Genomic DNA, 25,216 nt, shown 5'->3' on the forward strand with positions numbered 1-25,216 from the left:
AGCTGGTGGAAATGGTCCCAGTCTTGTCTTCGCTGGAAATGTCCAATGTCCACGTGCTGCTCGTTTCTCTTCTTATGAAGCGTCTCCCTGTCTCTCTGGGCCTGTCTCTGTTTCTTCCATCGCTTTTTTCCCCACTAAGTAACCATCCCGGCGCATTGTACCCAACTGGTCGAGGAACGCCCCTGCTGTACCCATCGCTGCTGGCTGCCTCGGAGATTAATGAGAGCGACTCGGGTGGTTTATGAGAAGCGACACTTACTACCCAGCTTCTTGTATCTGCCGCCGAGCAGTTAACGTTAAAGCCCGCTCTGTACCACTGCGGATGTGACTGCTGTAAATACCACGGGGCAGGGCTCTCATGCTTCAGAAACACGTAAGCAAGACGCACCGAGCCAGCCCCGGACACCCAATGACCCTGGACTGCGGCAAAGGGGGGGTGGGAAAGGAAGAGGGGAGGACCACCTCGCTCTTCTCTCCTTCCTCCTCGCCCGGGCCGGAGCACGCCTTCCTCCCCGGAGGGCAGGGGAAGGTCGCTCCAGGTCGCTGGCACCTCCAGCGCCCCCGAAATCTGCAAATTCATCGCTCCCTTTCGTCTTCAGGCGAAGCCCTCCCGTCCGGAGTAGGGCCAGCCCCAGTTATGCATCTCCAGCCTTTAGCTGACTACTAAGGCGGATCCGACTTCTCCCCCATAACCAGGTTTTGATTCGCTTCCCCACCGCAGGGGTTCAGTCTCTGCTTTCGACTTTGCTTCTCAGTTGCACGCCCCGCAGTGTGGAGCTGCGCTCAAGTCTCGGCAACTTTCACCATCTTGACCCGAGAGTCGGGCCGTTTCTAAGACAATGTGAACAAAGAGGAGCAGGGGGAGGGAAGGGGGGCCCCGCGGGAGGGCTGTGGGCGAGTGTGTGTGTGTGTGTGTGTGTGTGTGTGTGTGTGTGTGTGTTGGGGGGCGCCGCGCTCCGCGTCCGCCGCCACTGGGGATCCGGGCGCAGGCAGGCTGTCCCGGGCGCAGAGCGCGCCGCCTCCAGTCTCTCGGGCGGGCCCGGCCCGGCAGGGCCCCTGGCGGCCCCCGGAGGCGGGTTTCTTTGTCCCTGACTCCCGCTGGGCGCGAAGGCCGCCGGCGGCTAACAGAAACCCGAGCCCGCGCAACGGAGCTCAGGCTTCCACGTGCGGCCCCGCAGGGCAGAGCAGGAAGGAGCGGCTGCAGCCCCGGGGCGCCCCGCAAGCATCCAGTGCCCGGCCCTCCCAGCTCCGCGGCGGGCTTCGGACGGTGGAGTGAGACACCAGAACTCGCCTTTCGCTTCCCCGAGCCGATGCACGGCTTGGGATGGCGCCGCTCGTCCTAAGCAGCGTGGTTTGGGGGCGAGAAGACGCCTACTGGAGCGCTCCCCTCCACCCAGACTCCCGAAGACGCGCGCCCGAGTCGAAGTCAGGGACAGAGAAGGTTCTCTGGCGCCCCCCTGCCGACTGCTTTGCGGCCGCCGGGACCCAAGCAGCGGGGCGGGACCTAAACATAGCCCCAACCCAAAGATGCCCAGCAGAACGCTCCAAACAAAACAGAAACGGTGGCCGCATCTGTGTGTGTGTGTGTGCGTGTGTGTGTGTGTGTGTGACGGGGGAGAGGAGTTGATCTTACCTGAAACATAGTTTGCGCTTCTGTGTGTGTGGCCGAAGAATGGAAGAGAAACTGCCATGGCCATCCGAGTCCATTAAATCAACTCCCCTTCCCTCCGACTCTCTCAACTCAGTCATATTCTATAATACAATGCAAGGTTACAGAGCCCCAGTGAAAACTAGTTTCCCCGTTTCACTCTGACCCTCCATCAATGTAGCCAGCCAGCTAGATTGTAGGTTACCGGCTTCTATTCTGCAGGAGAACTTTGAGTCTCGGGAGACTCAGGGTTTCTTCCTCCCGCCTCTCGCAGTGCATCTTTCATTTGCTTTTCTTTGTAAAGCCAGGGCTCCTCGGCTGCCTCCTAGGAAGTCCTGCGCTCTGGCGCGCCGCACCTCGCCTGCCGCAGAGCGGCGCGGGCAGTAAGCCGGGCGCTAGGACCGCGGGGAGCCCGGGCTGCGGCGGCGCTACCTTAAACCCAGCCCAATGCCGCTGCCTGCGCCACTCTGCGCGCCGGCGGGGGCTGCGCAGGAGGAGCGCTCCGCCCGGCTACAACGCTCCGCGAGCCGGCGCGGCAACACCTGTTCGCGGCAGCCTGGGCGGCACGCGAGCTCCCGGACGCGGCTCTCCTCGCTCGCCGCTCGCCACCCGTTCTAAGCCAATGGACATCTGCCGAGCCTCTGGAGAATCCTGGATACTAGCTTTGGACGCCTAAAGTTTCTTCTTCTTTTTGTTTTATTATTATTATCATTTTTTGGAGGGGGGACCGGGAGGGGAGATTTGTCGCCGCCACCAACGTGAGATTTTTTTTTTCCCCTTGAAGGATTCATGCTGATGTCTGCAGAGTCGGTTAGAGAGTAAAAACAGCGCATGCCTTCCTGGAGTCAGGATCCGTAAATTCTGACGTAGCCCGTGCATCTTAAAAATCCCTATAATAACGCCTAGGCATTTAAGTTGCTATGGTCATTCTGATCTCAAACCAAATGGAGAAACTACGGATTTTTTTTCCTTATTACGGTCGGATGGGATGAAGACCTTCCTGCCTGCTAAGAGCTGGGGATCTATCTATAGAGATACATAGATATGTTTATCAATATGTCAGTGTGTGAGTATAAAGTGGTGGTTTCTTAGACTATCAGTGGTTTGACCTTGAACCTGTGCCAGTGAAACAGCAGATTACTTTTATTTATGCATTTAATGGATTGAAGAAAAGAACCTTTTTTTTTCTCTCTCTCTCTCTGCAACTGCAGTAAGGGAGGGGAGTTGGATATACCTCGCCTAATATCTCCTGGGTTGGCACCATCATTATTGTTTATTCTTGTGCTCCAAAAGCCGAGTCCTCTGATGGCTCCCTTAGGTGAAGTTGGGAACTATTTCGGTGTGCAGGATGCGGTACCATTTGGGAATGTGCCCGTGTTGCCGGTGGACAGCCCGGTTTTGTTAAGTGACCACCTGGGTCAGTCCGAAGCAGGGGGGCTCCCCAGGGGACCCGCAGTCACGGACTTGGATCATTTAAAGGGGATTCTCAGGCGGAGGCAGCTATACTGCAGGACTGGATTTCACTTAGAAATCTTCCCCAATGGTACTATCCAGGGAACCAGGAAAGACCACAGCCGATTTGGTAGGTATACCATTAACCCTTTAGTGTCCATGAGATGACATGTTGAAATTATAACTACCAAGAAGGTGGTGGCCGGGTGGGGGACGTGGGAAGGGTTCTCCCCTCCTCCCCTCTTTCTCTGTATCTCTGTCTCTCTCTCTCTCTCTGTCTTGCCAGCTCCGAAAAAAAAAATGCCTCCGGAATTGCAGATCTGCTGCTGGCACTGATGCAAGTATACACTGAAAGGCCCCCTACTTTTAATTTAAAGGGGGGCATAATTTATAAATATAATACAAGTTTCCAGTTCTTTTGCATCAGATACACGGGTTTAGGAAGTTTCTTTTGAATGGACTGATTGCACGAGTTTAAAGCTTTAATCATTAACTACTAAGAACTTAATGCAGTTTCTTGAAGGCAGTGGGTATCTTGTGCCCAAATTAAGGTTTTTTTCCTTTCCCCCTTTCCTCTAGTAAGTATACTACTTGAATTGTATATTAAGTGCATTGTTTATTCCCCCCTGTGAGGGTCTGAAAGCCCCATAGGCGAAGGTTGCTGACGGATTGTCCTGTTGGGAGGACTAAAGTCATATTTTAGGCTCCGTGAAAAGCAGGGGCAGAGGCTTGGGGGAAAATGACTTGGGAAGAGGCAGGACGCTCAGGGGTTTTTGTCCTTCCAGCTATCAAGTGATAACCTCTGCTTTTAAATTTCCATAGTGTGCAGCCCTGTGTAGGTCTCTTGCGTGGCTCTCTGGTGTGAGTGTGTGCGCGCGTGCAAACGCTGCGAGCGAATTTTAAAGGGCATTCCGAGGATTTCATTTTTCAGCGGAGGGTATTTGTGACTCAGCACTGAGGGCTGCAGACTCGAGGGCTGGTGGCTCTGCCCACTTTATGCCCGCACACACGTGCTTGCCGGGGCACCCTGAGCCCAACGGCACGAAGTCAACTAACACAGTCCCAATTGGGTGGACTCTTGAGTTTTTTCCTTACTTAAAAAAAAAAAAAATTAAGCGCCAGTTTGGGCAACTAGACTGTTGGAAGGAGTTAACTTCTGAGTGAACCCACCTGACAACACTTAAACTAGGTCGTAAAAAACAAAGTCCTCTGGTGATTTTTCTTCCTCATGCTTTAGTGCCAGATGTTGAACACAATCTAAACTGTATGTTTAGCTTCGTGCGGCTGCGGATGATGCCAGAAGGTGAGGAGGACTTAGGCCTGGGCTGGGGATGGTCCCAGATCCACGAGGCCCAGGATTTGCTCCTCATGCTCACCCCTGAGCCTAAGCCCACAGCTGAGCCTAGTAGTGTGAAATTGCTCTGGCCGTCTCCACTCGCTGCTTAAAAAAAAGTTATAGCTCTTTGCTTTGCAATTATTCAGTTGAAATATAACTATCCCCTCCCCACCCCAGAAGTAAAGGTAGATTCTGGTTGTTGCAAAGAGAAGACTAAACTTTACTAAAAGTGCCGTTTCCATCTGGCCTCTTTAAGGGCTGCCACCCTGCCTAGCGTTCGATACCAGAACAACAGGCAGTGGGCGGCCCTGGGTGGGCGAGCGAGTGTGTCCGGGGCCGCGGCGGCCACCCGCAGGGTGTCGGGGCCGCGCCGACCGAAGCGAGCGGCGTGGGCGGCCGCCCTAGGTGTGCCAGGCGGCCGGAGCTCCAGCCCTCCCGCGCTCGCGGTCGGCAGGTGCCCGCTCGGCCGCCCGGGCCCCGCGGCGCACTTAGCGGCTGCCCGGCCGGCTCCGCGCGGTCCTAAACGCGCTCGCGTTCCGGCTCCCTTTCCGCCTGGCTCGGGTGCGCCCTTCAGTGCTGCGGGGACCACGGGGGCCGGGGGGCGGCAGGCAGGGGCTGACACACTTCTGGCCGCGTTTAGGGAATCCGGTTTTTCATTTTGGCCCAAGTTGAGCCCCTTCTCTTTCTCTTTGTGTGTGAGAGTGGGTCTGGCGGGGCTGACAGCCGCCGCCCCGGGCTGCACGGTGGTTTGCGGTGTGGGAACGGCTGGAGGCGCGCGCAGCGGCAGGAGAGTTGGTGGCGGGGACAGAGGACGGGCTGGAGGTCGGACCCCTGAGCTCCCCTGTCCCATTCCGTGTCCTTCTTCTGAAGCACGCAGCCGGGTTTTGGAGACTCGAAGGGCTCCGTGGTGCCCGGGAGGTGGGTCGGGGGCCCCTGGCCGGAGCCGCAGGGGAAGGAGTGGGGGTGGGGGGGACAAAGGGCCGCGGAGGGGGCGGCGTGCTATTGTTAACCGCTTTCCGAGAGCAGAGCTCGCGAGCTCGCCGATCGCGATCTGGCTTTCCCGCGCCCCCGCCTCCGCTCCGGCTTCACAACCGGGGGAGCCCGGGGTGTGCGCGGGAGCGCGGCGGGGGCGCACGGCTGCAGGGGCGCCGCGGCGGGCCCGAGCCGGTTTTATTGTGTGGATCAGCCGAGCCTGTCTTTGAGAGACCCTGTTAGAACTCCGGTGCAGCACGACTGGGCCCTGGTGTGCAGAGATTATGGGATATTCTAGTTGGTGCTTCTTCACGCACCCCTTCCCTCCATGAGCATTTTTTTTTTTTTTTGATGCAGTCACCTTTAGGATAGGACGTTTGCCACACGCAGTCGAGTCATTAGAAATCCCGTAACTCTGCCACTGGAGAGAGCGCGGATGCAAGGGCGGGGGCCACGCGGGAGGGGAGGGCAGGAGAGGCGCATTCTAGGGTGAGCGGATGAGGACTGCGGCGGGCTACAGTGGCTCAATAGAAACCGTTAAACAAAAAGCTAGACCCCTCACCCCTAGAGGTCAGAGAAAGGTGTTGTCAGGGAAGTGGCATCTCCACTCCTTAGACGCTCTCGGTACAGTGTTGGGGGGGATGTGGGGGCTGGGGGGGATGTGGGGGCTGGGGGGAGGGGCTAGGGGTAGTGTTGGATGGGAGGGGAGCGGAAGCCCCGGCCCAGGTTGGGGACTGGGGGCGCCGAGCCGCTAGCTAGCCCGTCGGCCTGGCGTCGGCCGAGGGGGAAGGGCGCTCTGGCGCTCCGCTGTGCCACTCACTCTGGCTGGGATGGAGTTGAGTGGGTGGCTGTGCGCAGTGGGGGTGGGGAAGCAGGGTGAGGCAGGAGGGTTATTTAAGTCTTTCATCCGGTTGCAGTGAGAAGCGGGCCCCCGAGGTGACAGCAGTGCCGCGGTCTCCCGCTGCTGCCGCTGCGGCAGGTCCCAATATTAGCAACCTCCGCAGAGCGGTGGTGCGTGTGCCGGGAGCCTCCTACCCTCGCCTTCCCAGCCCCGCCCGGAACGAGGCCGCGGCGGCGCTAGGACACCGCGGCGCGCGCGGGGAGGGCGGAGGGAGGGCACAGGCGCCGGGAGGGGGCGAGGGGGCTGCGGTGCCCCGGCTCTGGCACACCTGGCGCTCCCGCGCGCCGCCGCGGCCTCACCTTCGGCCCTCCTCCTCCTCCGGCAGCAGCGTCTCCTCCGCAGCCCGGCTCCCCTCTGGGGACTTCGTCCTCACACTCAGTTTCTCTAGAAAAGAGTAACTGTAGGTGGGGGGTGCGGTGGGTTTACACCTTGATTAAAATAGAAGGTGCATTTTCTACCTGAAATCAAACAGCAGAAGGAAACGCGCTGGAAAAAGGATTTTTGCCGCCCCCATGCAGCCGCAGGTGACTGCAGCTGCTGGCAAGCTTGGCAGTGACACAGCAGCGGCAGTGCAGAGGACGTGGGGGTGGGGGAGTCTTACTGTTCCAGCAGGAGCTGCAGAGGTGACAACTTAGGTGGGACCTTGAAGGAGCCTTTTTTTTTTCCCCCTCGGGTTGGTGGTGTGGAGATAAGATTGAACAAGGAGAAAAGGAACTCGCAATTGTATCTCTGTGCAGTAGGCTGGGGGAGCGAGATGTCTTGTTTCATCTGTATATCTATATGCCTATATATAGAGCTCACTTTTAAAGCACTCCAGCCTTGCTAGATGGATAGAAATGTGAGCAGAAAATCATTTGGGGAAATAGTAATGTAAAATAATAAAAACATGAACGCTGGGCCTGATCTGCTATTTAACTTGTTTAGGAAACCTAAGTCTGTTCCCTTTTTGGCTGGGGTTAGGTAGCTCTGAAAGGCCGGTCTTCATCAGGACCTCAGATGAGCACCCAAACTGGGGCTTCCATTCAAATTGGGTCAGGTGAAGGTTTTACTAGAGGGGAGAAATATGATAGTATGATTTTTTTAAACAGGTGTTTAAAACTTATTTCCAGGGTTTTGAACTTTAATTCTGTTCTATGTATCTGACTCTTCAATGTCTCAGGAAAACACTGGGTGTTTAAGGAGATGGTTTTAGGATTGCTTCAGGTTCTGGAAAAATTAGTGGAGTTATAACTCCCATTCAGTTAGTCATTTCCTGTATAAACTCTATGAGATGTGCTCAAGTTGCTACAGATCCGAACTTACCCCGGTGCAGGATCTGAGATGGTTGATCTGGCAGCCCTGGTTCGAGCTTCTCTGGGTGAACAGGAAGCTCTGCAGGGAAGAGGCTTAATCATTAATTTTCTGCAGCCTCATGCCCTGCCCCTCTCGACAGTCTGCCTACATTTGTGTGGTCTGAAGAGTGCGGTTCTGTAATGCGTTGGGGGCTCTTAAGTCAGAGAACCATGTCATGAGGGCCAGAGTGGAGCAGCTCTGACTGCCTTGCTCTCCCGCTGCCTTGCCTGGCCTTGGAGGTGAGGCCCAGCACAGATGGGCTCTAGGGGGCGGTGCCAGCTTTGGGATAATGGTCCATGTGAACAGAACTGGGGCAGCCCATCAGCTCTGGGGATAGTCACTAATAGTGAGTCTGGGGCAATGAGGAAGGTCCGGTGTGGTGATTTTCCTGAAATAGTCCAGGCATTGACCTGGTCTCTCATGGACCATGGATGATCTCACACCTCATCAAATCCAATGGGGTCCCAATGAGCATATCCTCATTTGGAACTGTTGACTGCTGTGGAAGAGAACAAAGAAATGACAGCAGTCATCGACCCTGTGCTTCCCATGTCACCCTATCACTACCCATTACTGTGGGCCGTCTGAGCTAAGGATGTCAAGGCTGTGTCTGCCCAAAATGAGCGACAGGCTGCCATGGTACACATGTGTGTGCCACAGTTCTAATTTTAGGCACAAACTCATCATTCCCTCCCTTCCTCCTCCCCTCTTCCTTCCTTCTTTTCTTTGCTCTTTCCTTCTTTCCCTTTCTCTCTGCTTGATCATTAAACATTCAGATGTCTCTGCACAGAAGGCTTCTCCTGGCTGTTATTGATCCAGCCCCCTCTGCTGCCCAGTCATGTGAGCAGATAACATGTGGAGTGGGTTGTACTCAGGGAGTGTAGTTGGAAGCACTTGCCTGGCACCAGCTCCACCCCAGAGAGAGCTGAATGGACCTGGTTGAGGTTATAGAATTTATTATGGACAAGAGGGTACCAGGAATGATGAGGTTTCTGGTCTGGTTGGGGTGGGATCCTGTTGCGGGGTTGCTAGATCTTCCTGACCTTACAACAGTGGAATTCTTTGCATGGGGGAGAATGACTGTGACTCCTACGTTCAGTTGGTCTGCTTGTCCTTGCATCACTGAGGTGACCACATAAAAAGCTGGGCTGTTATTTTGACGTCTCTATTTTTAAGGAACTGCAGAGAAATGGGTGGTGGTTTGAGGTGATGAGATCTTTTCCACCTGGGGTCTGTAGGTAGTTCCTTCTCGCTTGGATAGCTTTTTGGAGACTTATCTCAGGTATTTATTTTCTTGGGAAGCCTCTGACTTGCCTTCAGAAACCCAGATGAGCTGCCCATCTTTGGACTGCCCATACCCTGAACAGCTCCCTCTCAACTGCATTTGCCACACTGTTGTTATATTTATCTGTTTACGTGTCCTTCTTCCCAACAGATGGTGAGCAAAAATTTGAGGGTAATAGGACCTAGGCTATATCCGGTTCATCTTTATATACTCAATAAATGGTATGGTGCTTGGCTTATAATAAACCCTCAATAATAGCTTCTTGAATGAAAAAGTGAACGAATATGAATTACAGCTGTCTTGTCAATGCCAGAAAAAGAAACGAGATAGATATCTTGATATCTTCATTTCTAAATTATATAGTAATACTTTCAGAACTCAGCTATATGAAAATGGTACAGAAATCACAGAAACATTAAAAAAGGTAAAACCAAATGTAAGATGTGCGTAATAGTTAAGGAAATAGGTTTTGGAGTCCAGTTGCTTGGGGGCTAATTATTAACCTCCTTAAACCTCAATTTCCCCATTTGTACACTGGGGATTAGAATATTGTAATGCCTAGAGTTGTTCTGGGGATTAAATGAGAGACGGCCTCTCATTTGGCATAGACTAAATGCTCAAGAATTTTCACTATTACAATTATCATTGCTGCTGCTGTTATTTTTTTTTCTTGATGTTCTGCAGACCAGCCAGTGAAAAGGTTTTGTGAAATCACATGCACCTTATTCTTTGTTGGACCTGATGGGCAACACTGGCTAATATTCATTATTAGTCCTCAGCTACTCCGTGTGCAGGGAAAGCAGAAAGATCATCACATGCTCCCTTAGAAGCTGCAAATATTTTTTAGTTTTATGATTAAGCCTTTCCTTATTGACCTGGTAAATTAAATCATTCAGACCTCAAAAGGGGCCAAATGTTTCCTGCATTTCATCTTACGACGAAAATTGAACATTAATTAACTCATTACATTAATTTCAGGGTATGTATGACCCACATTTTGGTGTGCTTTCAGGTTACTAAGAAGATATTCACATACATGTGACTGCTAATAATAATAAAATGCCACAATTTTAGTTATTTTGACTCAGAAGAATAGTACAATGAAATAAAATGCATTAAAAAGGGAGTGCATCTCATGAAAAATGAATCTCATGGAAATATTGCCTTATTTATATTCCCATTTGCTTTTGAAGTAGGGAAGGCTAGTAATAAACTGGCTTCTTTTGCATGTATTCTCCATCATAGAGTCATAGATTATCAGATTCAAAACACAATTTGTAATTTCACTTTTTTTGATATACTGTTTAACATCCTATTAAAATAATTAAATTAAGCACAAGATAAATTTGTTACATTTTGTCCTTATAAAAGAATTAGGAATATCCCTTTAGAAGAAATAGCTCTTCTTTTTTACATCACCTTGAAATAGTTTCCTCTTGAGTTAATCCTTTATTAGATTTATGCTGTTCATGTCTTCTTTTGATTGCAGTACCAGTGTATTTTGTGAGAGTTGCAAAATTAATTGTTGAAAAATTCATGTAAGTGCTTTTTTATTAGTCACATGAGACTGACTATAGCACATTGTTACCCTAAGTTTTTTTCTGAACTCTTAAATGTAAGTAAAATTTTTAATATTTGAAAGTATTTTTAAAACAAGAACTCAATATTTGATATGCATTAATGTAAGGTCTACATAAAATGTAGCACTTTAATTTACAATAAAAAGGAAAAAATGGCTGAGTACAAATAATATTAGCAGTGTCCAGACAGGCGCGGTGGCTCATGACTGTAATCCCAGCACTTTGGGAAGCCGAGGCGGGTCGATCACGAGGTCAGGAGATTGAGACCATCCTGGCTAACACAGTGAAACCCCGTCTCTACTAAAAATACAAAAAAAAAAAAAAAAAAAATTTAGCCCAGCGTGGTGGCTGTCCCAGCCTGAAGTCCCAGCTACTCAGGAGGCTGAGGCAGGAGAATGGTGTGAACCCGGGAGGTGGAGCTTGCAGTGAGCCAAGATCGCACCACTGCCCTCCAGCCTGGGCAACAGAGCAAGACTCCATCTCAAAAAAAAAAAAAAAAAATTAGCAGTGTCCTAAATATACTGTGGGCTAATCATCTTATAACCACACTGTAGTTACAGAAATTGAAACTGCTGTTGTGTGGCCATAAAATTCTGGATTTATGCCCAGCTTAGGTGTTATTCTTAGTGAGGTAAGCAAGGGGAAAGAAGGAAGTAAAATAAGATCATTGTGTTGATTTGATTTTGGAATACAACATTCCATGCCTACTTTAAATCAACAGCAGTATTTATCTCTTCAGAATATTATTATTTTAATTGCTTAACTATCTCTTTGAGGTTTAGATAAGTATAGCAAAAACCAATACTTTGTTTAAGCAAAAATAATTGGGATGTATGTGGGCAGTTTTAGTTTTCTAGATAGAGTTAAAAAAAGTTAACACAATAGAGAGCTGGATAATTTTCTGTATAAACCAATCAAGCCTTTAGTTAGCACTTCATTCTCTTATTTTGAGAGACTATTCTCTAAACAGAATACTTTTTTTTTTTTGCTGCTTAAACAGGTATTTATTTCTCCCAGTTCTAAAGGCTGGGAAGTCCAAAAACAAGATACTCACACACAGATACTTAACTTCATGTTTATAAAGTGGAAATAGGTTGTCTTTTCTAAAAAAGTATTCTGTTTAGCAAATGGTCTTATGTCTCTCAAAATAAGAGAATCACAGACAGATGCTTAACTTCATGTTTACAAAGTGGATGTAGATTGTCTTTGTCTTAAATTCTACTCTTTTAAGTTAATTAGATTATGTACACACCGGTTTTTCTGTCCTATTACTTCTTAGCGTATCTATGTAGATATTAACTTTTTAATTTTTAAAATGTTTTGTTTTTTGTGTAAGTCATGTTGGTAAGTATTTTTGTGTCATTATGATAAGAGAATTTAGTTGAAAATCAATTATTTTACACAGTGATTTTCAAAGAGAAGACACTTCTTTAACTAGCGTGGGGTTATCCAAGTGGGGAGCTGGGCTTAGTGTCCTCTCCAAAACCCCAGGGATGCTGGGACTCTAAGGACATGCTCTGTGATCTGACCTGTCCTCTGCCTTCTACCCTTTGTCTACAGGCATTCTGGAATTTATCAGTATAGCAGTGGGCCTGGTCAGCATTCGAGGCGTGGACAGTGGACTCTACCTCGGGATGAATGAGAAGGGGGAGCTATATGGATCAGTAAGTACTGGAGGGACTTCATCCAGCTTTATCTCCATGTTTGATTTGAACAGCTGTCTTTTCTCTGGATTAAAAAGGGCCAGAAATGCAACTGAGTCTGTTTGGAAGGCGAGTGTAAGTTTTTACTTTTTGAGGAAAGCCATTTTATTTTTATTAATAGATAAACAGCTCTGCACCTTCACTAGACCAAAGTTGCTAAGAAAATGCTTTATTTATATGCCAAACCATCTTAATTATCAAGTAAATAAAAAAATTTACAAGTGTGAAAAATCCCATCTCTTTGTATTGAATGAGAGTTATTTTTGAAATGAATTGAAATGATCTCCTCCTAAGCTTTGCCAAGCATTGTAATTAAAACTAGAAATAGACCATGCAGTGAATCTAAACTCTCTCTGAGCTACATCCAAGATTTTCATTATGCAGAGAAGAAGGGAGATGGAAATTGTTGTCAGATATTTTTGTACGTGAATAAGAATATTACGATATTGTAATTATTTGCAAATGTTATGAATTTCTTTTTTTCCCACTCCACATCCCCACTAGGTTGTAAGGTCCTCATGGGAGACAGTGAAGAAGTATTTATTGTGCTCTGCCAGGTGCCAGACAGGCACTGTTCTAGGTGCTGAGGTGTGAATGAGACAAAGTCTACTCTTCCACTCTGTGGCGGGGACTAACTTTCCATCATGGTATCACTTTACTCCTATTAATGCAGTACCTAAAACACAGTGTGTGGTACGCAGCAGGGACTTAATACATTTTTGCTGAATGTATAAGTATGAATAATATATACTAACTTGGGTTTTCAACTTTCAAACTTGTAATGAAATTAATCTGTACTGTTTCTTTCTCTCTTTCTTTTCTTTTCTTTCTTTTTTTTTTTTTTTTTGAGATAGGGTATTGCTGTTGCCCAGGCTAGAGTGCAGTGGTGTAATCATTTCTCACTGCAGCCTGGAACTCATGGGCTCAGAAGATCCTCCTGCCTCAGCCTCCTGTGTAGCTGGGACTATGGGTGTGCCTCACCACACGTAGTTAACGAAAAATTTTTTTTTTTGTAGAGACAAGGTCGCGCTATGTTGCTCAGGCTGGTCTTGAACTCCTGGCCTCAAGTGATCCTCTTGCCTTGGTCTCCCAAAGTAACTTATCGTTGCAATTACTGGTGGTCAAATGAGAATTTAATCCATGTTTTCTGAAATATGAGAACTTTAGTTTACAAAAAGTTGAAAATGAAAAGAAGCTTAGAATGAGGAAAGATTTGGAATTCTCAATACACAGAAATGAAGGGCAAAACTTTTTCTAGATATAATTTTCTACCATTAGGCTTGTAAAAATATGTATATATAGATACACACATACATATGTATAAAATGCTAAAATGTATTTGTAAGTATAGGATTGACTTTAGCTTTTTAAACACAGTGGATGGTTTAGGCAAAATTATTAACTCCCTACACAATTTTTGTGAATACCTTTAAGTGTGAAGAAAGATAAGATACAAGATAAAGGAAACTTACATTAAAAAAATAGAAAATGATGTTCTTTTTTGTCACAACTTCAGTTTTGTTTTTTTTTTTTTTGCTTTTAGGTATGTAATGTGGGTTTGAGTGGGTCACAGTTGAACTCAATAAAATGCTTTTTTGTGTGTGTGTAGAAGAGAAGTTCTGACTTTTAGTGTGTAGATGGAACTTTATCACAGTGGCCTCCAAATTTTTTGATCACGTATCCCCACCAAAAAAATTATTTTTGAATATGCATCTCAACATATGCATTTCAAATAAATATACTTAATTTGAGTATGCATCTCAAATATTAAATTATTTTAAAATTGTTTATCTCAAAGTATAGTTTATATATGTTATTTTATAAGAGATACAACAAAGTAAACAATTTTAAAGAATAGAATGAATGAGGAAACCTAAATAGGGCCCTACTATTTGTTCCCCACTCCAAGGATCACCTTGCACACCCCTCTGAATTTTTCCCAGTTGAGAGCTGACCAGTCTTTCAGATGAAATCACCAGCATGATTCAGACTCCTGTGGTTTATTGGTTGACAAGGAGAGCATGTCTAATTTTGTGTTCAGCAAAGCTGCTGGTAGGATTGTTGCCCAGGCTGTCTCATCTCTCCTTCTGGATGATTTAAATGGTTTCTTACTCATGCCTTCCTGCCTGGCACACCCTAGTTCCTAGCACAGTGCCTGGGGCAGCATGAGAGGGACATTGAGTGTAGACCCACGGAGTGCCAGTGACAATACTGTGGGACACGGCAGCCAGGTAGACAGCTGGAGAGCACCATCTTTCCCCTTTTCTGGGAAGCCCAGCTGTCTTCTTAGGTTTTCTGTGACTCCTGGCTGCCTCACCTTGGGCTTTTTGAGCACACACACAGTGCGTGGGCAGGAATAGACTTGTCACCACTGCCATACAGCTGCACATCTTGCCGACAGTCCAGTCATGGAGTCCCAGCCAGGCAAAGGGCAATGAAAGAAAGGGTAAAATGGCTCTTCTTCCGTGTGTGCTTGAGAAGCACACATCTTCTCTCGTGAAGAGTGCCCAGGCTTGGAAACTGCTCCATGGAAGGGTGGCTGTGAGAGACACTTTTCCGTATTATGCTTTCCTTGCGGAAACGTCTTCAGCTGCTTCCCTGCCTTCCTAGTCTTCTGTCTCCAATCCATTCTCCACACTGATGGCAGAAGTACCTTCAAAACCCAGACAGGAGTGTCACTTGTGCACAGAGATCCCTTCAAATTCTTGCTTTTGAAGGATACAGCCCACGTTCTTTAATGTGGCATCCAATGCTTAGGATGAACCGCTGCCTGGATCTGCTTTGCCAGGAGCACCCCGTGTGCCTCTTTGCCTATGCAACTCGAGTCTGTCTATTTGCTGTTTTCCAAACACATCATGCAGTCTGATTTATACTTGTGGCCAAGTGAATTTCTCTCTCAGATGCCTTTCTCTTGCCTTCTCCACCTGAAGAAGCAGGACTCTTTATTTAAATTCAATGGAAATATTACTTCTTCTGCAAAACCTTCATTACACCCCCAGTTCTAATCCTATTTATTCTAGTTAGCATTTCTTATGTTTTCCTTTGGGCCCTAGGAATACTTTGTTCCCATTATTACATAAGTCACAGTACAGTTTACAGTGTGGTCAATTGTATTTCTCTGTTCCCTAATGTATCTAAAGGACATGGACTACATTCTTTTTTTTTTTTTTTTTTTTTTTTTTGGTTTCCTAACACACAGCTATGGCTCTTGTACATAGTAGGTGCTCGATGAACACTCATTGGGTTGAACTGAATTAAAAATTATGATTATTTTTGTCCCGCATTGGATGCATAGATGTGGCCTCACAGTATCTTGCTTGTATGGCTGCTGTGTATTTAGGTCTCCAGTTGAAGGAGGAATCACTATCTTCCATTTCTATGCATAATTGGCCTGTGTGTGCCTGTGTTGTCTCTGGTGTGTGTGGCCCGAGGGGGAATGAGGCTGAAGCTGGAGGAAAGATAATGTAGTGTCAAGAGCATGGTTAACTCTCATTCTGTATCTGCTACGAAGTAGGCACCAGGCCCTCTTTCTCCTCTTCTGTGAGATGAAGATCTTGAGTTAGACATCTGGAATGTTTCTTCCCAGTCTGGATGGATCCCAAGAATTCTGTAGTTTGAATTTCTCAGCCTTCTTTCTCAAGTCTTCTCTGTGTGACCCATGATGTTCTCTGTGCACACAAAATGTTTGTGCAGTGAGACCTTTTTGTCTCTTTTGTAAGGAGCTGGGAGGGAGGCTCCTGGTCAGCAGGTTATTTCCCTTTGGTCTGTTCCTCCTGCAGGTGAGGGGGAAGGTGAGAGTGAAAGTCTTGTTCCTCAGGGGCTGGAATCTCATATTTCCCACTGGGTTTGCGGTTATCATGCCTCGTGTGGCAGTGAGAATGAGGAGTGACTAAAATATCTCATTTTCATTGTGATGAGATTGAGAGAAGGAAAGAAACGGGCAATGGTTGTGTTACTAAATACACTAACATTTGGAGCCTCCAGGAGTCTTTATCTGTGTGAAGTTGCATGAAGCTCAGTAAACTAAATTGGAGATTTTTTTTTTTTCTAAACGGTTAGAAACTGATCTCATTATGAAAGAAGGTAAATAGGAGATTTGGGGAAATCACTTTTATAAAGTAAATGTGTAAATGTGAAATTCATTTAAAGCGTATTTTCCTATTTTGGGATTAATTTTCTCTTTTCATCTATGTAGTTTTTGTTTGCTTGTTTTTGTCTTCAGGTTTACCTTGAGAGTAGATCTAAAAGGTCAGAGGTAAATGGGTTAATACTTCTTCAGAAAAATATACAGGATTCTGATATCCTATTAGAATGTGGAAATAAGAAAAACTATATTGCTAATGGGTATAATGATTTGATTAGGAGAATATGAATAATTTTAACTTGGGGATGGTGTTTGATTATTGTATTCACGTGATAATTTGTCCATGTATCCATTCATTCATTTGCTTATTTATTTCATATTTATAGCTTTGACTCATCCAGCACTGTGATGAGTGCAAAACAATGAAACAGATAGCTATACTTGTAAATAATTCAGGGCAGTGTGAAATTTCCCATAGTAGAGGAATGGACAAATGTTTTGGCATCCCAGAGGAGTGTTTAAATAACTGCTTGGGGAGGTTGAGCGGTAGCATTTAAAATGGGTCTTGAGGGATAAATAGGAGCCTCAGAAAAGGAAGGGCAGGCAAGTTAGGTCACATGACCCTTCAAATATCACAATTAAAATACGCTGCCAGGTTGAAATTTCAAGAGGATGTTAGATTACACACTTGGCCAGGGGATTAGAGTATTCATTAACATTGGTCACTTTTGTTCTTATCAGAAAGTTTAGAGGCATGGCTCTGATAATTACTTTTAGAGTCTTAATCTAAAATGTTTGAGTATTATAAAAATACTTAAAGAAGTTTTTTGATGGAGTCTTACTCTGTCACCCAGGCTGGAGTGTAGTGGCATGATCTCAGCTCACTGCATCCTCCTGCCTCAGCCTCCCGAGTAGCGGGGATTACAGTGCGCGCCACCAAGCCTGGCTAATTTTTGTGTTTTTAGTAGAGATTGGGTTTCACCATGTTGACCGGGCTGATCTTGAATTCCTGACATCAAGTGATCTGCCAGCCTCACCCTTCCAAAGTGTTGGGATTACAGGCGTGAGCCACCATGCTCGGCTTTCAAGATACTTTAAAACATCAAGAATAATTGACCATAATAAATGCCTCCTTAAAAAAGAATGCCATGAAAAAATTAATCTCCTTCAAGAAGCGTGCATTTAACAAAAGGAATTGACCCTTTCATTAAAAAACGTAGCTGGCACAGGTACTAACATTGTAAGGATGTTGGAACATACAGCATGGAGTCTGCAAAAGTGACACTGGAGGATGGCGCAGAGATGGGGGAGGTGCTAACATTTCTCGTTTGTATCCCTTTGTAGCACTTACATTATTTTGCCCAGAATTGTAATTCCTGCTGGTCTCTTTGTTAGATGAAATTTTTTGGAGTCAGAGACTTTGGCTTTATAATTTTTCTATTTCTTGAAGGCCAGGCAGGGCAATTTATGTGCAGTTGGCACGTGGTAAATGTTTGTTGACCCAATTATTCACTCCGTCATGAACACGCACATGCAGTGTCTACTGTACATGAGCATCAAATAGTGATAGCACTGATACAGGGTTGTGAACTTGTAGAGTCAGGGTGTTTCCACAGGAATTAGTCAGCTACTGAAACTGAAAATGAGAGAGGTTAAGTGACTTGCTCAAAGGCCCAAAACTTGTAGATGCAGAGTGAGGACCAGCCTCGTGCTGACTGCCTCAGACCAGTACTTTGTAGCCGTTCCTAGCCTCATCCTGACAGGTGCTTCTTAAAACAGGTGTTTACTAGTAGGTTTGGTTATGTTTCCAAGGACACAACAGGGCCCTGGTTTATATGGCTCCATGTAATCAGTAACCAAGGTATGATGGGTTTCAACTCTGTTTCCAAAGCACAGAAAGTTTCCTTTAGTAAATACCTCATTTGGGGCAGTTTTTTCTGCTGGGCAGACACACATGAGTCAAAGAAGTTTCTTGCATGGTGTTCCATATTGTGGGGCAGGTGGCAGGAGCCCTGTAGGTCCCTCTGTCCCAGAATTGAGGGACATATCCACCTCTTTAAAAGCAGACAATGAAGTATCTCAGATCCTTATAATCCTATATCTACTTAGATTATTTTTATTGTTATTTGAATATGTGCACACATTAAACTAGATAACTACATATAAATTCCTTATACCTCTTTGACAACTATAATTCAAAACATTTATATGCCAAAATTCAAGTTAAACGGCAAGATCAGTAAAATGCACACTGACACAGTGGATTTCATATGAAGGAAGATGCTCCCTGACTGAGACGAAGATGCTGCCTCACTGTAAATCCAGCCTTGGCGCTTGGTGCAGCTTCCTGTGAGCTCAGGGTGCCTGTTCTGCAGAGCACCTCAGGATGACTTGTTCCCCTGCCCCACTTCTTCCTATGTGAGTTCCTGGGACAACAAATGATCTCATCTGATCTTCACTTATCTCAGACACACCACCGATGTACTCAGTGTGCCTTTTCTTTTTCCTGTTGGTCCTGATGGTGAAAGTATTGTAGCACTGTGTACCACTGACAATAATTTTAAACCCCAGTCCATTCTTGGGGGACAGTTATGTGGTTGTGGGATGGTCATCTGTGGGCTCTTGGATACCCTTAAAACAATTCTAGTACTTTTTCATTGACATGGAAAGGCAAAGTAAAAACATTCTTGGAGGGAACTTGTGGCCCCGCAGATTATGCCCTTTGCCTTCTAGGTATCTGTGGTGCCAGTGTTGGAGAACACTGCATAGGCATGAAGCTCTGGGCAGGGTCAGAGTTGGGGACGGAGGCCAACCCATGCAATTCATCAGAGAACCCCTTGTCTCCGTCAGGTGCTCTGCAGGAGCAATTTGGAGCCACTTTTGAACAAGGAGAATGACCTTATGTGTTCGTGGAACAGGATACCACACCACATGGCAAGGACCACTCAGCTTCTGATTTGTCACTGTAGTGGTTCAGTTCCGATTGCTTTGATGGGAGACGTTCAGACACGTCCTGTACAAAGAATGCAGTTCACACAAAGGAGATGAATAGGTTCATTTCCTTAGTAACCTACCTGATAACAGGCATGCCCTGGAGATGGGTGGTTTTCAACGGATATTTTGAGTAATTGAGCATTGCCTTATGCTGTGTTTCATATGTGCATGACCAATTTTCAAAGAATTGAATAATAATTCTTAGATGATATGGAGGGCAGCTTCTGCTGTATGACTGAGTCCATACATCGTCCTGGTTTTAGAGACGAGGAGGTGAGATTTTAGTGGCTTAGTGACTTGTTGAAGGTCACATAGATGATGACAAGTCAGGATTTGAATGTAGGTAAATTAGTAAATCTTGTCTGATACATATGCATGTTAAGAGTGGCCATCCATTTTTGTAAATAAAAATATATTTACTAGAATTAATCACATGAATATTTTTAACTGGAATTAACCATATAGTGGGGCAAGGTTTTAGTATTTCTTACACAGATGTGATTTTGGAGGATTGTTTTTTTTTTTTTTTTTCCAGTAGCCTAGTTTTAACTTAGTGGTTCATTTGTTTCCTTAGCATCTATACTGCTGGCCATTAGTTAGTGGACAATCATCTTTTAAAATAATGTATCTATTTGATTTTAGTTACAGTGTTGAGCATGGTAGCTACATTTACTAATTGTCTAAGGCATACTTTAAACATCCCAAGCTAGTATAGAACACAGGTCTGGAGATTTTCCAGGTTTGGGAAAGGATTATTTTAAATTATTAGTTGCTCAGCAGAGACATTTCCCATCTGGGATGCGAATTTGGAGGAATATTGTCGTGGGTTCCCAGGAACATGCTCAGGAATCCCGGAGCAGAGTTTTCCTGAGGACAGGTGCAGCTTTCGCACATGAGCCCAACGCCCCTCTTTCCCACGCTGGATTTTACTCTCTTCCCTGCTTCACACTGCTGCATTTTCTGAAGTCCCCCTGCCTGGGTCCCTGCCTGAGAAGCCTGATAAGAGAGCCTGAGAGAGTAGTTTTGGGAAGCCCTGAGTCAGACGCCTATTAAAGCTGCCCCATTTTGTAAAGCAGAGCTCTGTGAAGGCAGGGACTTGGTGACTGTGGTTCCCATGGTCCTGCCAGTGCTTAAAACCGAGTCTTGCATGCACTTGGCACCTAGTGAATGTTGAACGAATGAATGTATTGTCAGTGGGATCCCAGATCATCTTTTTTTTTTCTTACAAAAAATGGACTAGGCAGACCCTAGTTGATAAGTACTTGATTCATGAATAGGTATTTGAGAGCTGGAGGAGTTGACATGTAGACCTGTGGTTCCTGATTTTGAGTATAAGGTTCCTTTTTTGATAAAAAGTGTTAGGGAGCCCCACATGCTAGTAATTGCACTTTTAAGTGTCTTATGATTGAAAGAATGCATTATGACAGCAATTCCTCTGAATTCATTAACACTTTCAAATGAATTCCTCACTGAGCAGTCTGTGTGAGGGTCTTTCTTGTCTGTGGCTCCCTGACAGTGCTGACTCCTGCTTCCCCTCATCCTGAGCCTTGAGGCACACTGGAGAAGTCTGATCAGCTTGTAAGTTAGGGTCTGCAAGGATAACCAGGTGACAGTGGCTTCAGGGACAACAGAGGCCCAAGCCCAGCGTCTCCAAGCTCTTCCTGCTTCTTCCACCTCCTGGCCTCCTAAATCCTGGCATTCCTTCCTCTCACCTCTCCCACATCACCCCTGTTTTCAGAATGGATTGTTCATCGCATGGAACCCTGGAGAACCCTCAACCAGAGCCTCAGTGTCATGGACAGTTCCTGAATTGCAGAGCTTCCTGCTTCTCTCCAGGGTAGCGTAGTCTCTCTGGGTTCCCTGAGTTAATACTGCTGCACAGCCTGATTCAGAATAGGGCTCAAATTGGAAGCTCTCTGTAATCAGTCACACATTCGCACACTTGCTCACACACTCACACACTCTTCCATCCACACATAACACGCTTACATGCTCATGTACACATTAACTCTTCTGTTCACACACTCCCATTCACACAAGTACTTCCATGCTTACACACTCATTTGCTCACACACATTCTTCTTTTCACAGTTCACTCACACACACTGACTTGCTCACTCTTCCATTCAGACATACCCACGTGCTTATACACACACTCACTTGCTCACACCCACTCACTAGCATTCACCTACAAAACACACACCCTCATACTCATGCACTACCTCACAACCCCTTCTTTCTTGTTTTCTTTCCCAAAGTCAACAAGTCTTATTGATTACCTACTAATAATGCATGCTGGGTGCTTTGTAGGTGCTGGAAATATGTTGATCCTCATTGTTCACAGATTCTGGTTTTTGTGAATTCGCCTACTTACTAAAACTTGCTTGTAACCCCCAAATCAATATTTGTCTGACTTTCATGGTTATTTGTGGTCATGGGCAAAAAATGTGAGTAGCATCCATGCACACGCTCCCAGCTGAGGTTGAAGAAGATGCTGTTCTTGTCTCAGCTCTGCTGGAAGCAAGGGTCCTTTTTGGGATCTGTTTTGTGCCATGTGTCACGTTTTGTGCTTTTTATTGGTGATTTTGCTGTAGAAAACATCCTCAGTGTAATACTGAAGTGCGGTCAAGTGCTGCTAAGCGCAAGAAGGCTGTAATGCGGCTTAAGGAGCAAATATGTGTGTTAGAGAAGCCGCTGGTAGTGAGTTTGATGTTAATCAGCAACAGATATTAAATGAGGTGTCGTTCAACAGAAACACACATAAAACAAGGTTACGTATCTGTTGGCTGACAAAAATCTTATGACCAGAGGCTCACAGGAACCCAACCCTGTATTTCCGCCGGGAGCAATGGTTCAGTATTCTAGGAGACTTTATAGAACTTAACTACCTCAAATAAGGAGAATCAGCTGTACCTACAAATGCAAATGTACTTCCTCATGTGGGTGATCTTAGAGCTGATTCAGGAAGAACTTGCAACTTCATTGAGGGAGTCAGACATGTAAACCAAGAATTATAATTTGGTGTGATGAATGTTAGAATTATAAACAAAAGGGGCTTGGAGAGCTTGCAGGAGGGAGCTTAATTCTAGGAGTAGGAGAGAATGTCAGGATTATTCACAGAGGAGATGGAGAAAAACAGGCAGGTGTTCTCAGTAGAGAAAGCTTTTCAGCCAAGAAGGCAACTTTGCTGCAGGGTTTAGAAACATGGAGGCTTCTGGATGTCTCCGGATTCTGTGGTCTTTCCTCTGTCCCTGCCTCATCTGCCTCATCTTGTCCCTGCTTCTGTTTATCCTAGTTGCTGCCGGAGGCATCTTTGCTGACATGTGGAGAGTCCTCCCCTGTCAGCATCAGCAGCCCCTCTGGGGCTGTTGTTCAGCGTCCTGGCCCGAGAGATGCCCTCCATCCTTATAAAGTGGAGTGGGAACCACTGTCCTGGGCCAGCTTTGGCAGTGGCCTGGTCGCCTCATCCCTCCTGACTCCCCCTCACCAGGGACTGACTTGAACTTGGTCAGAAACATCATTTGTCAGCCGGCTGGCCTGGTGTGCCTCAGTGGCACTGTGACAACCGGCTGAGAAAAATGTCTGCATCCCTGACACCCCCGTTGCAGAGGGCTTCCCCCGAGGACTAAAAAGTTATGGTGCTAAGTGTGAGAGCCACACTCAGAGCTGTCTTTCTTCATGCTGTCTGTAAATGCTTACGATCTGACATTAGTTGATTCCCTTTTAATCTTTTTTTTTTTTTTTTTGTAATTCTTCATTGACATCTCTGTTGAAGTTTGCTGCTTCTTTGTAATGAAGTGCCCAAAGCTTAATGCAGTATTCTAAGAACAGACTTGCCAAGGTCGTACCAAAGACATCCTTGTCCCCATGGTACATAGCGTGATTGTTTTGCTGTAGCCCTGAATTATTTTTGCCTATTTAGCTGCCATGTTGCATTGTGTGTTCACACATAATCAGCTGTCCGCTCTCAGCTTTAGGTTCTCCTGCTCTATTCCTTTCTTTCTCCCTCCCCACTTTGCTTCCTCCCTTCCTTTTTCCCCCTTCTTTCGTTTTCCATGTGAATTTCTGTGTTTCAGATATTTTTCTTCTGGTTGTGTTGACTTGGCTTGTATTCTTTTAACTTTTCTCTCTTTTTCAAGCTGATTTTCATTTTGCTGCGTTTTGATGGGAGACTCTAGTCTATACTTGCATGTTGACCAGTTGCAACTTGGAGATGAAGCACGGTTAGTGGAAGCACAGGCCCCCGGATCGCCACTTTGTCACTCACTGGCCCTGCAGCCATGGGCCGTCTTCTCACTCTTTCTGAGCTGAGGCTATAGAACGGGCTAACGATAGACACTTCATAGCTGGGCTGTGAGGATTAGAGAAGATGACGCCTACAAAGTGGCCCATGTAGTGCTTGACTTTTGTGTCTGCTCAGCACATGGTCGTGCTCCCAAGTGTGTGGGGGTGACAGAAATGCTGTACTCACACGAGAGACGCACTGACACTGTGTTTCATGCGAGTTTGAATTCTGAAATTAAGACCCATGACACAGCCTCCGAAGATAAATAAAAAATTTCCTCCAGATCCCAACATGACATTCCTCAAATTATATATTAAAATGCCAACAATAAAGCCTTATTTACCAAGATTAATTTTACATACTTTATTCTCATGTGCTGCTCATGATTACTTTATCTGCTCAATTAAACAAATTTCTTTTCTGAGGGGTTTAATTTACTTTGTGATTATACTTATTATTTTTTAAATGGTGAACTTACAGGCTGCCATAGCACCCAAAATTCTGTCATCAGAGACGGTCTCTCAGGGTTAAGGCACAATTTTTAAAAAGGTCCATGCCAGCATATTCATTTGGTGTCTTGGAGGAATGGAATGACCAGATGGTCAGGTCACCTTATCCTTGAGAGAATTAGACATAGCCCACCACAGTGTTGAGGAGGGGAAGGGCCATTTCTATTAATCTATCAAAAGGTGGTGTCAGCATAAGGGATGAGTTCCCGAGAAATCGGGGCTGACGTGAGTATAGTGGGGGCTAGGAGTTGGGGCCCAAGGAGTGGAGAGGGTGCCAGGGACAGCCTCATCTCCCTTGCATTCTTGCTTAGGACTTCTCTGTGGGTATTGGGTGGACATGGGGGTGCTGAGGGGACATGGGCATCCGCTGTGGGTATCTGAGAAATTCAAGAGCCACGTGGAAATATCATATAGTGCCCAGGGATCCCTGGCATCATTGATCTTCAGGGTGCGTTTTCTCTGCCTTGTGCTCATGTCCAGCTGCTCCCCCAGATTTGAGTGTGCTATGACATTGCTAACTTTTTGTTTTCTTATGGGATTTGGCTTTTCTTCCCAGTAAGTTCTCTTTGGGCAGTTCATGATGTAGGGTTTATTGGTCAAGCAGACAGTTCATGAATGAGCCCTGTCTATCGAGGCCAACATTGGGAAGAGGATGCGGCAGGCCCCAAAGTGCAAGGAAGTAGCGATGCCTTCGAGGACTGTATCCTCCCAGTGGTCTCCCGGGGAAGAGAAGGAGAGCCCCTGGGGCCAAAGTGGCTGTCTTCTTCCCTGTCCTTTCCTCCTTGAAACAGCAATCTCATTCTCTGCCGCCTTCTGGAAGCGTGAACGCAGTCTGTGTTTTCCATCCTCTGCCCCTCCCTGCTGCAGTGGGCAAGTGATGCAGCCCGTTTCATTTGGTTTCTTTCCCTGTTTTCCAACTGCACTGAGTCCCTTTTTTCATTTCCTGTTCAATATGTCCTTCCAGAGTTACTGTGGATAACTTTGCTTTCCACATTTTGATGTTTCCAAGACTGAATCACTAGAATCTTAGGCTGACAGGGACCTTAGACATCTTAGTGCAATTTTTTCATTTTTACAGAGGAGAAAATGGAGCCCCGGGAATGTTAATCGACTCGCCCACAGTTACCGGAGTATG

At 46.2% G+C, this 25,216-nt stretch overlaps 1 protein-coding gene across 1 annotated transcript in view; it reads left to right on the top strand.

Moving 5' to 3' along the window:
• The first annotated feature begins 2,114 nt into the window (after window positions 1–2,114).
• FGF9 (fibroblast growth factor 9) overlaps window positions 2,115–25,216 on the top strand; it is a 32,860-nt gene continuing 9,758 nt past the window's right edge. Inside the window, exons 1-2 of the mRNA XM_003833032.6 lie at window positions 2,115–3,230; window positions 12,067–12,170. Of these exons, the coding sequence (XP_003833080.1) occupies window positions 2,954–3,230; window positions 12,067–12,170 (381 nt within the window). The 5' untranslated portion in view covers window positions 2,115–2,953. The remainder of the gene's footprint in view (window positions 3,231–12,066; window positions 12,171–25,216) is intronic.

Source organism: Pan paniscus, chromosome 14, assembly GCF_029289425.2.
Source record: "Pan paniscus chromosome 14, NHGRI_mPanPan1-v2.0_pri, whole genome shotgun sequence".
In the NCBI taxonomy this organism is placed as follows: Eukaryota; Metazoa; Chordata; class Mammalia; order Primates; family Hominidae; genus Pan; species Pan paniscus.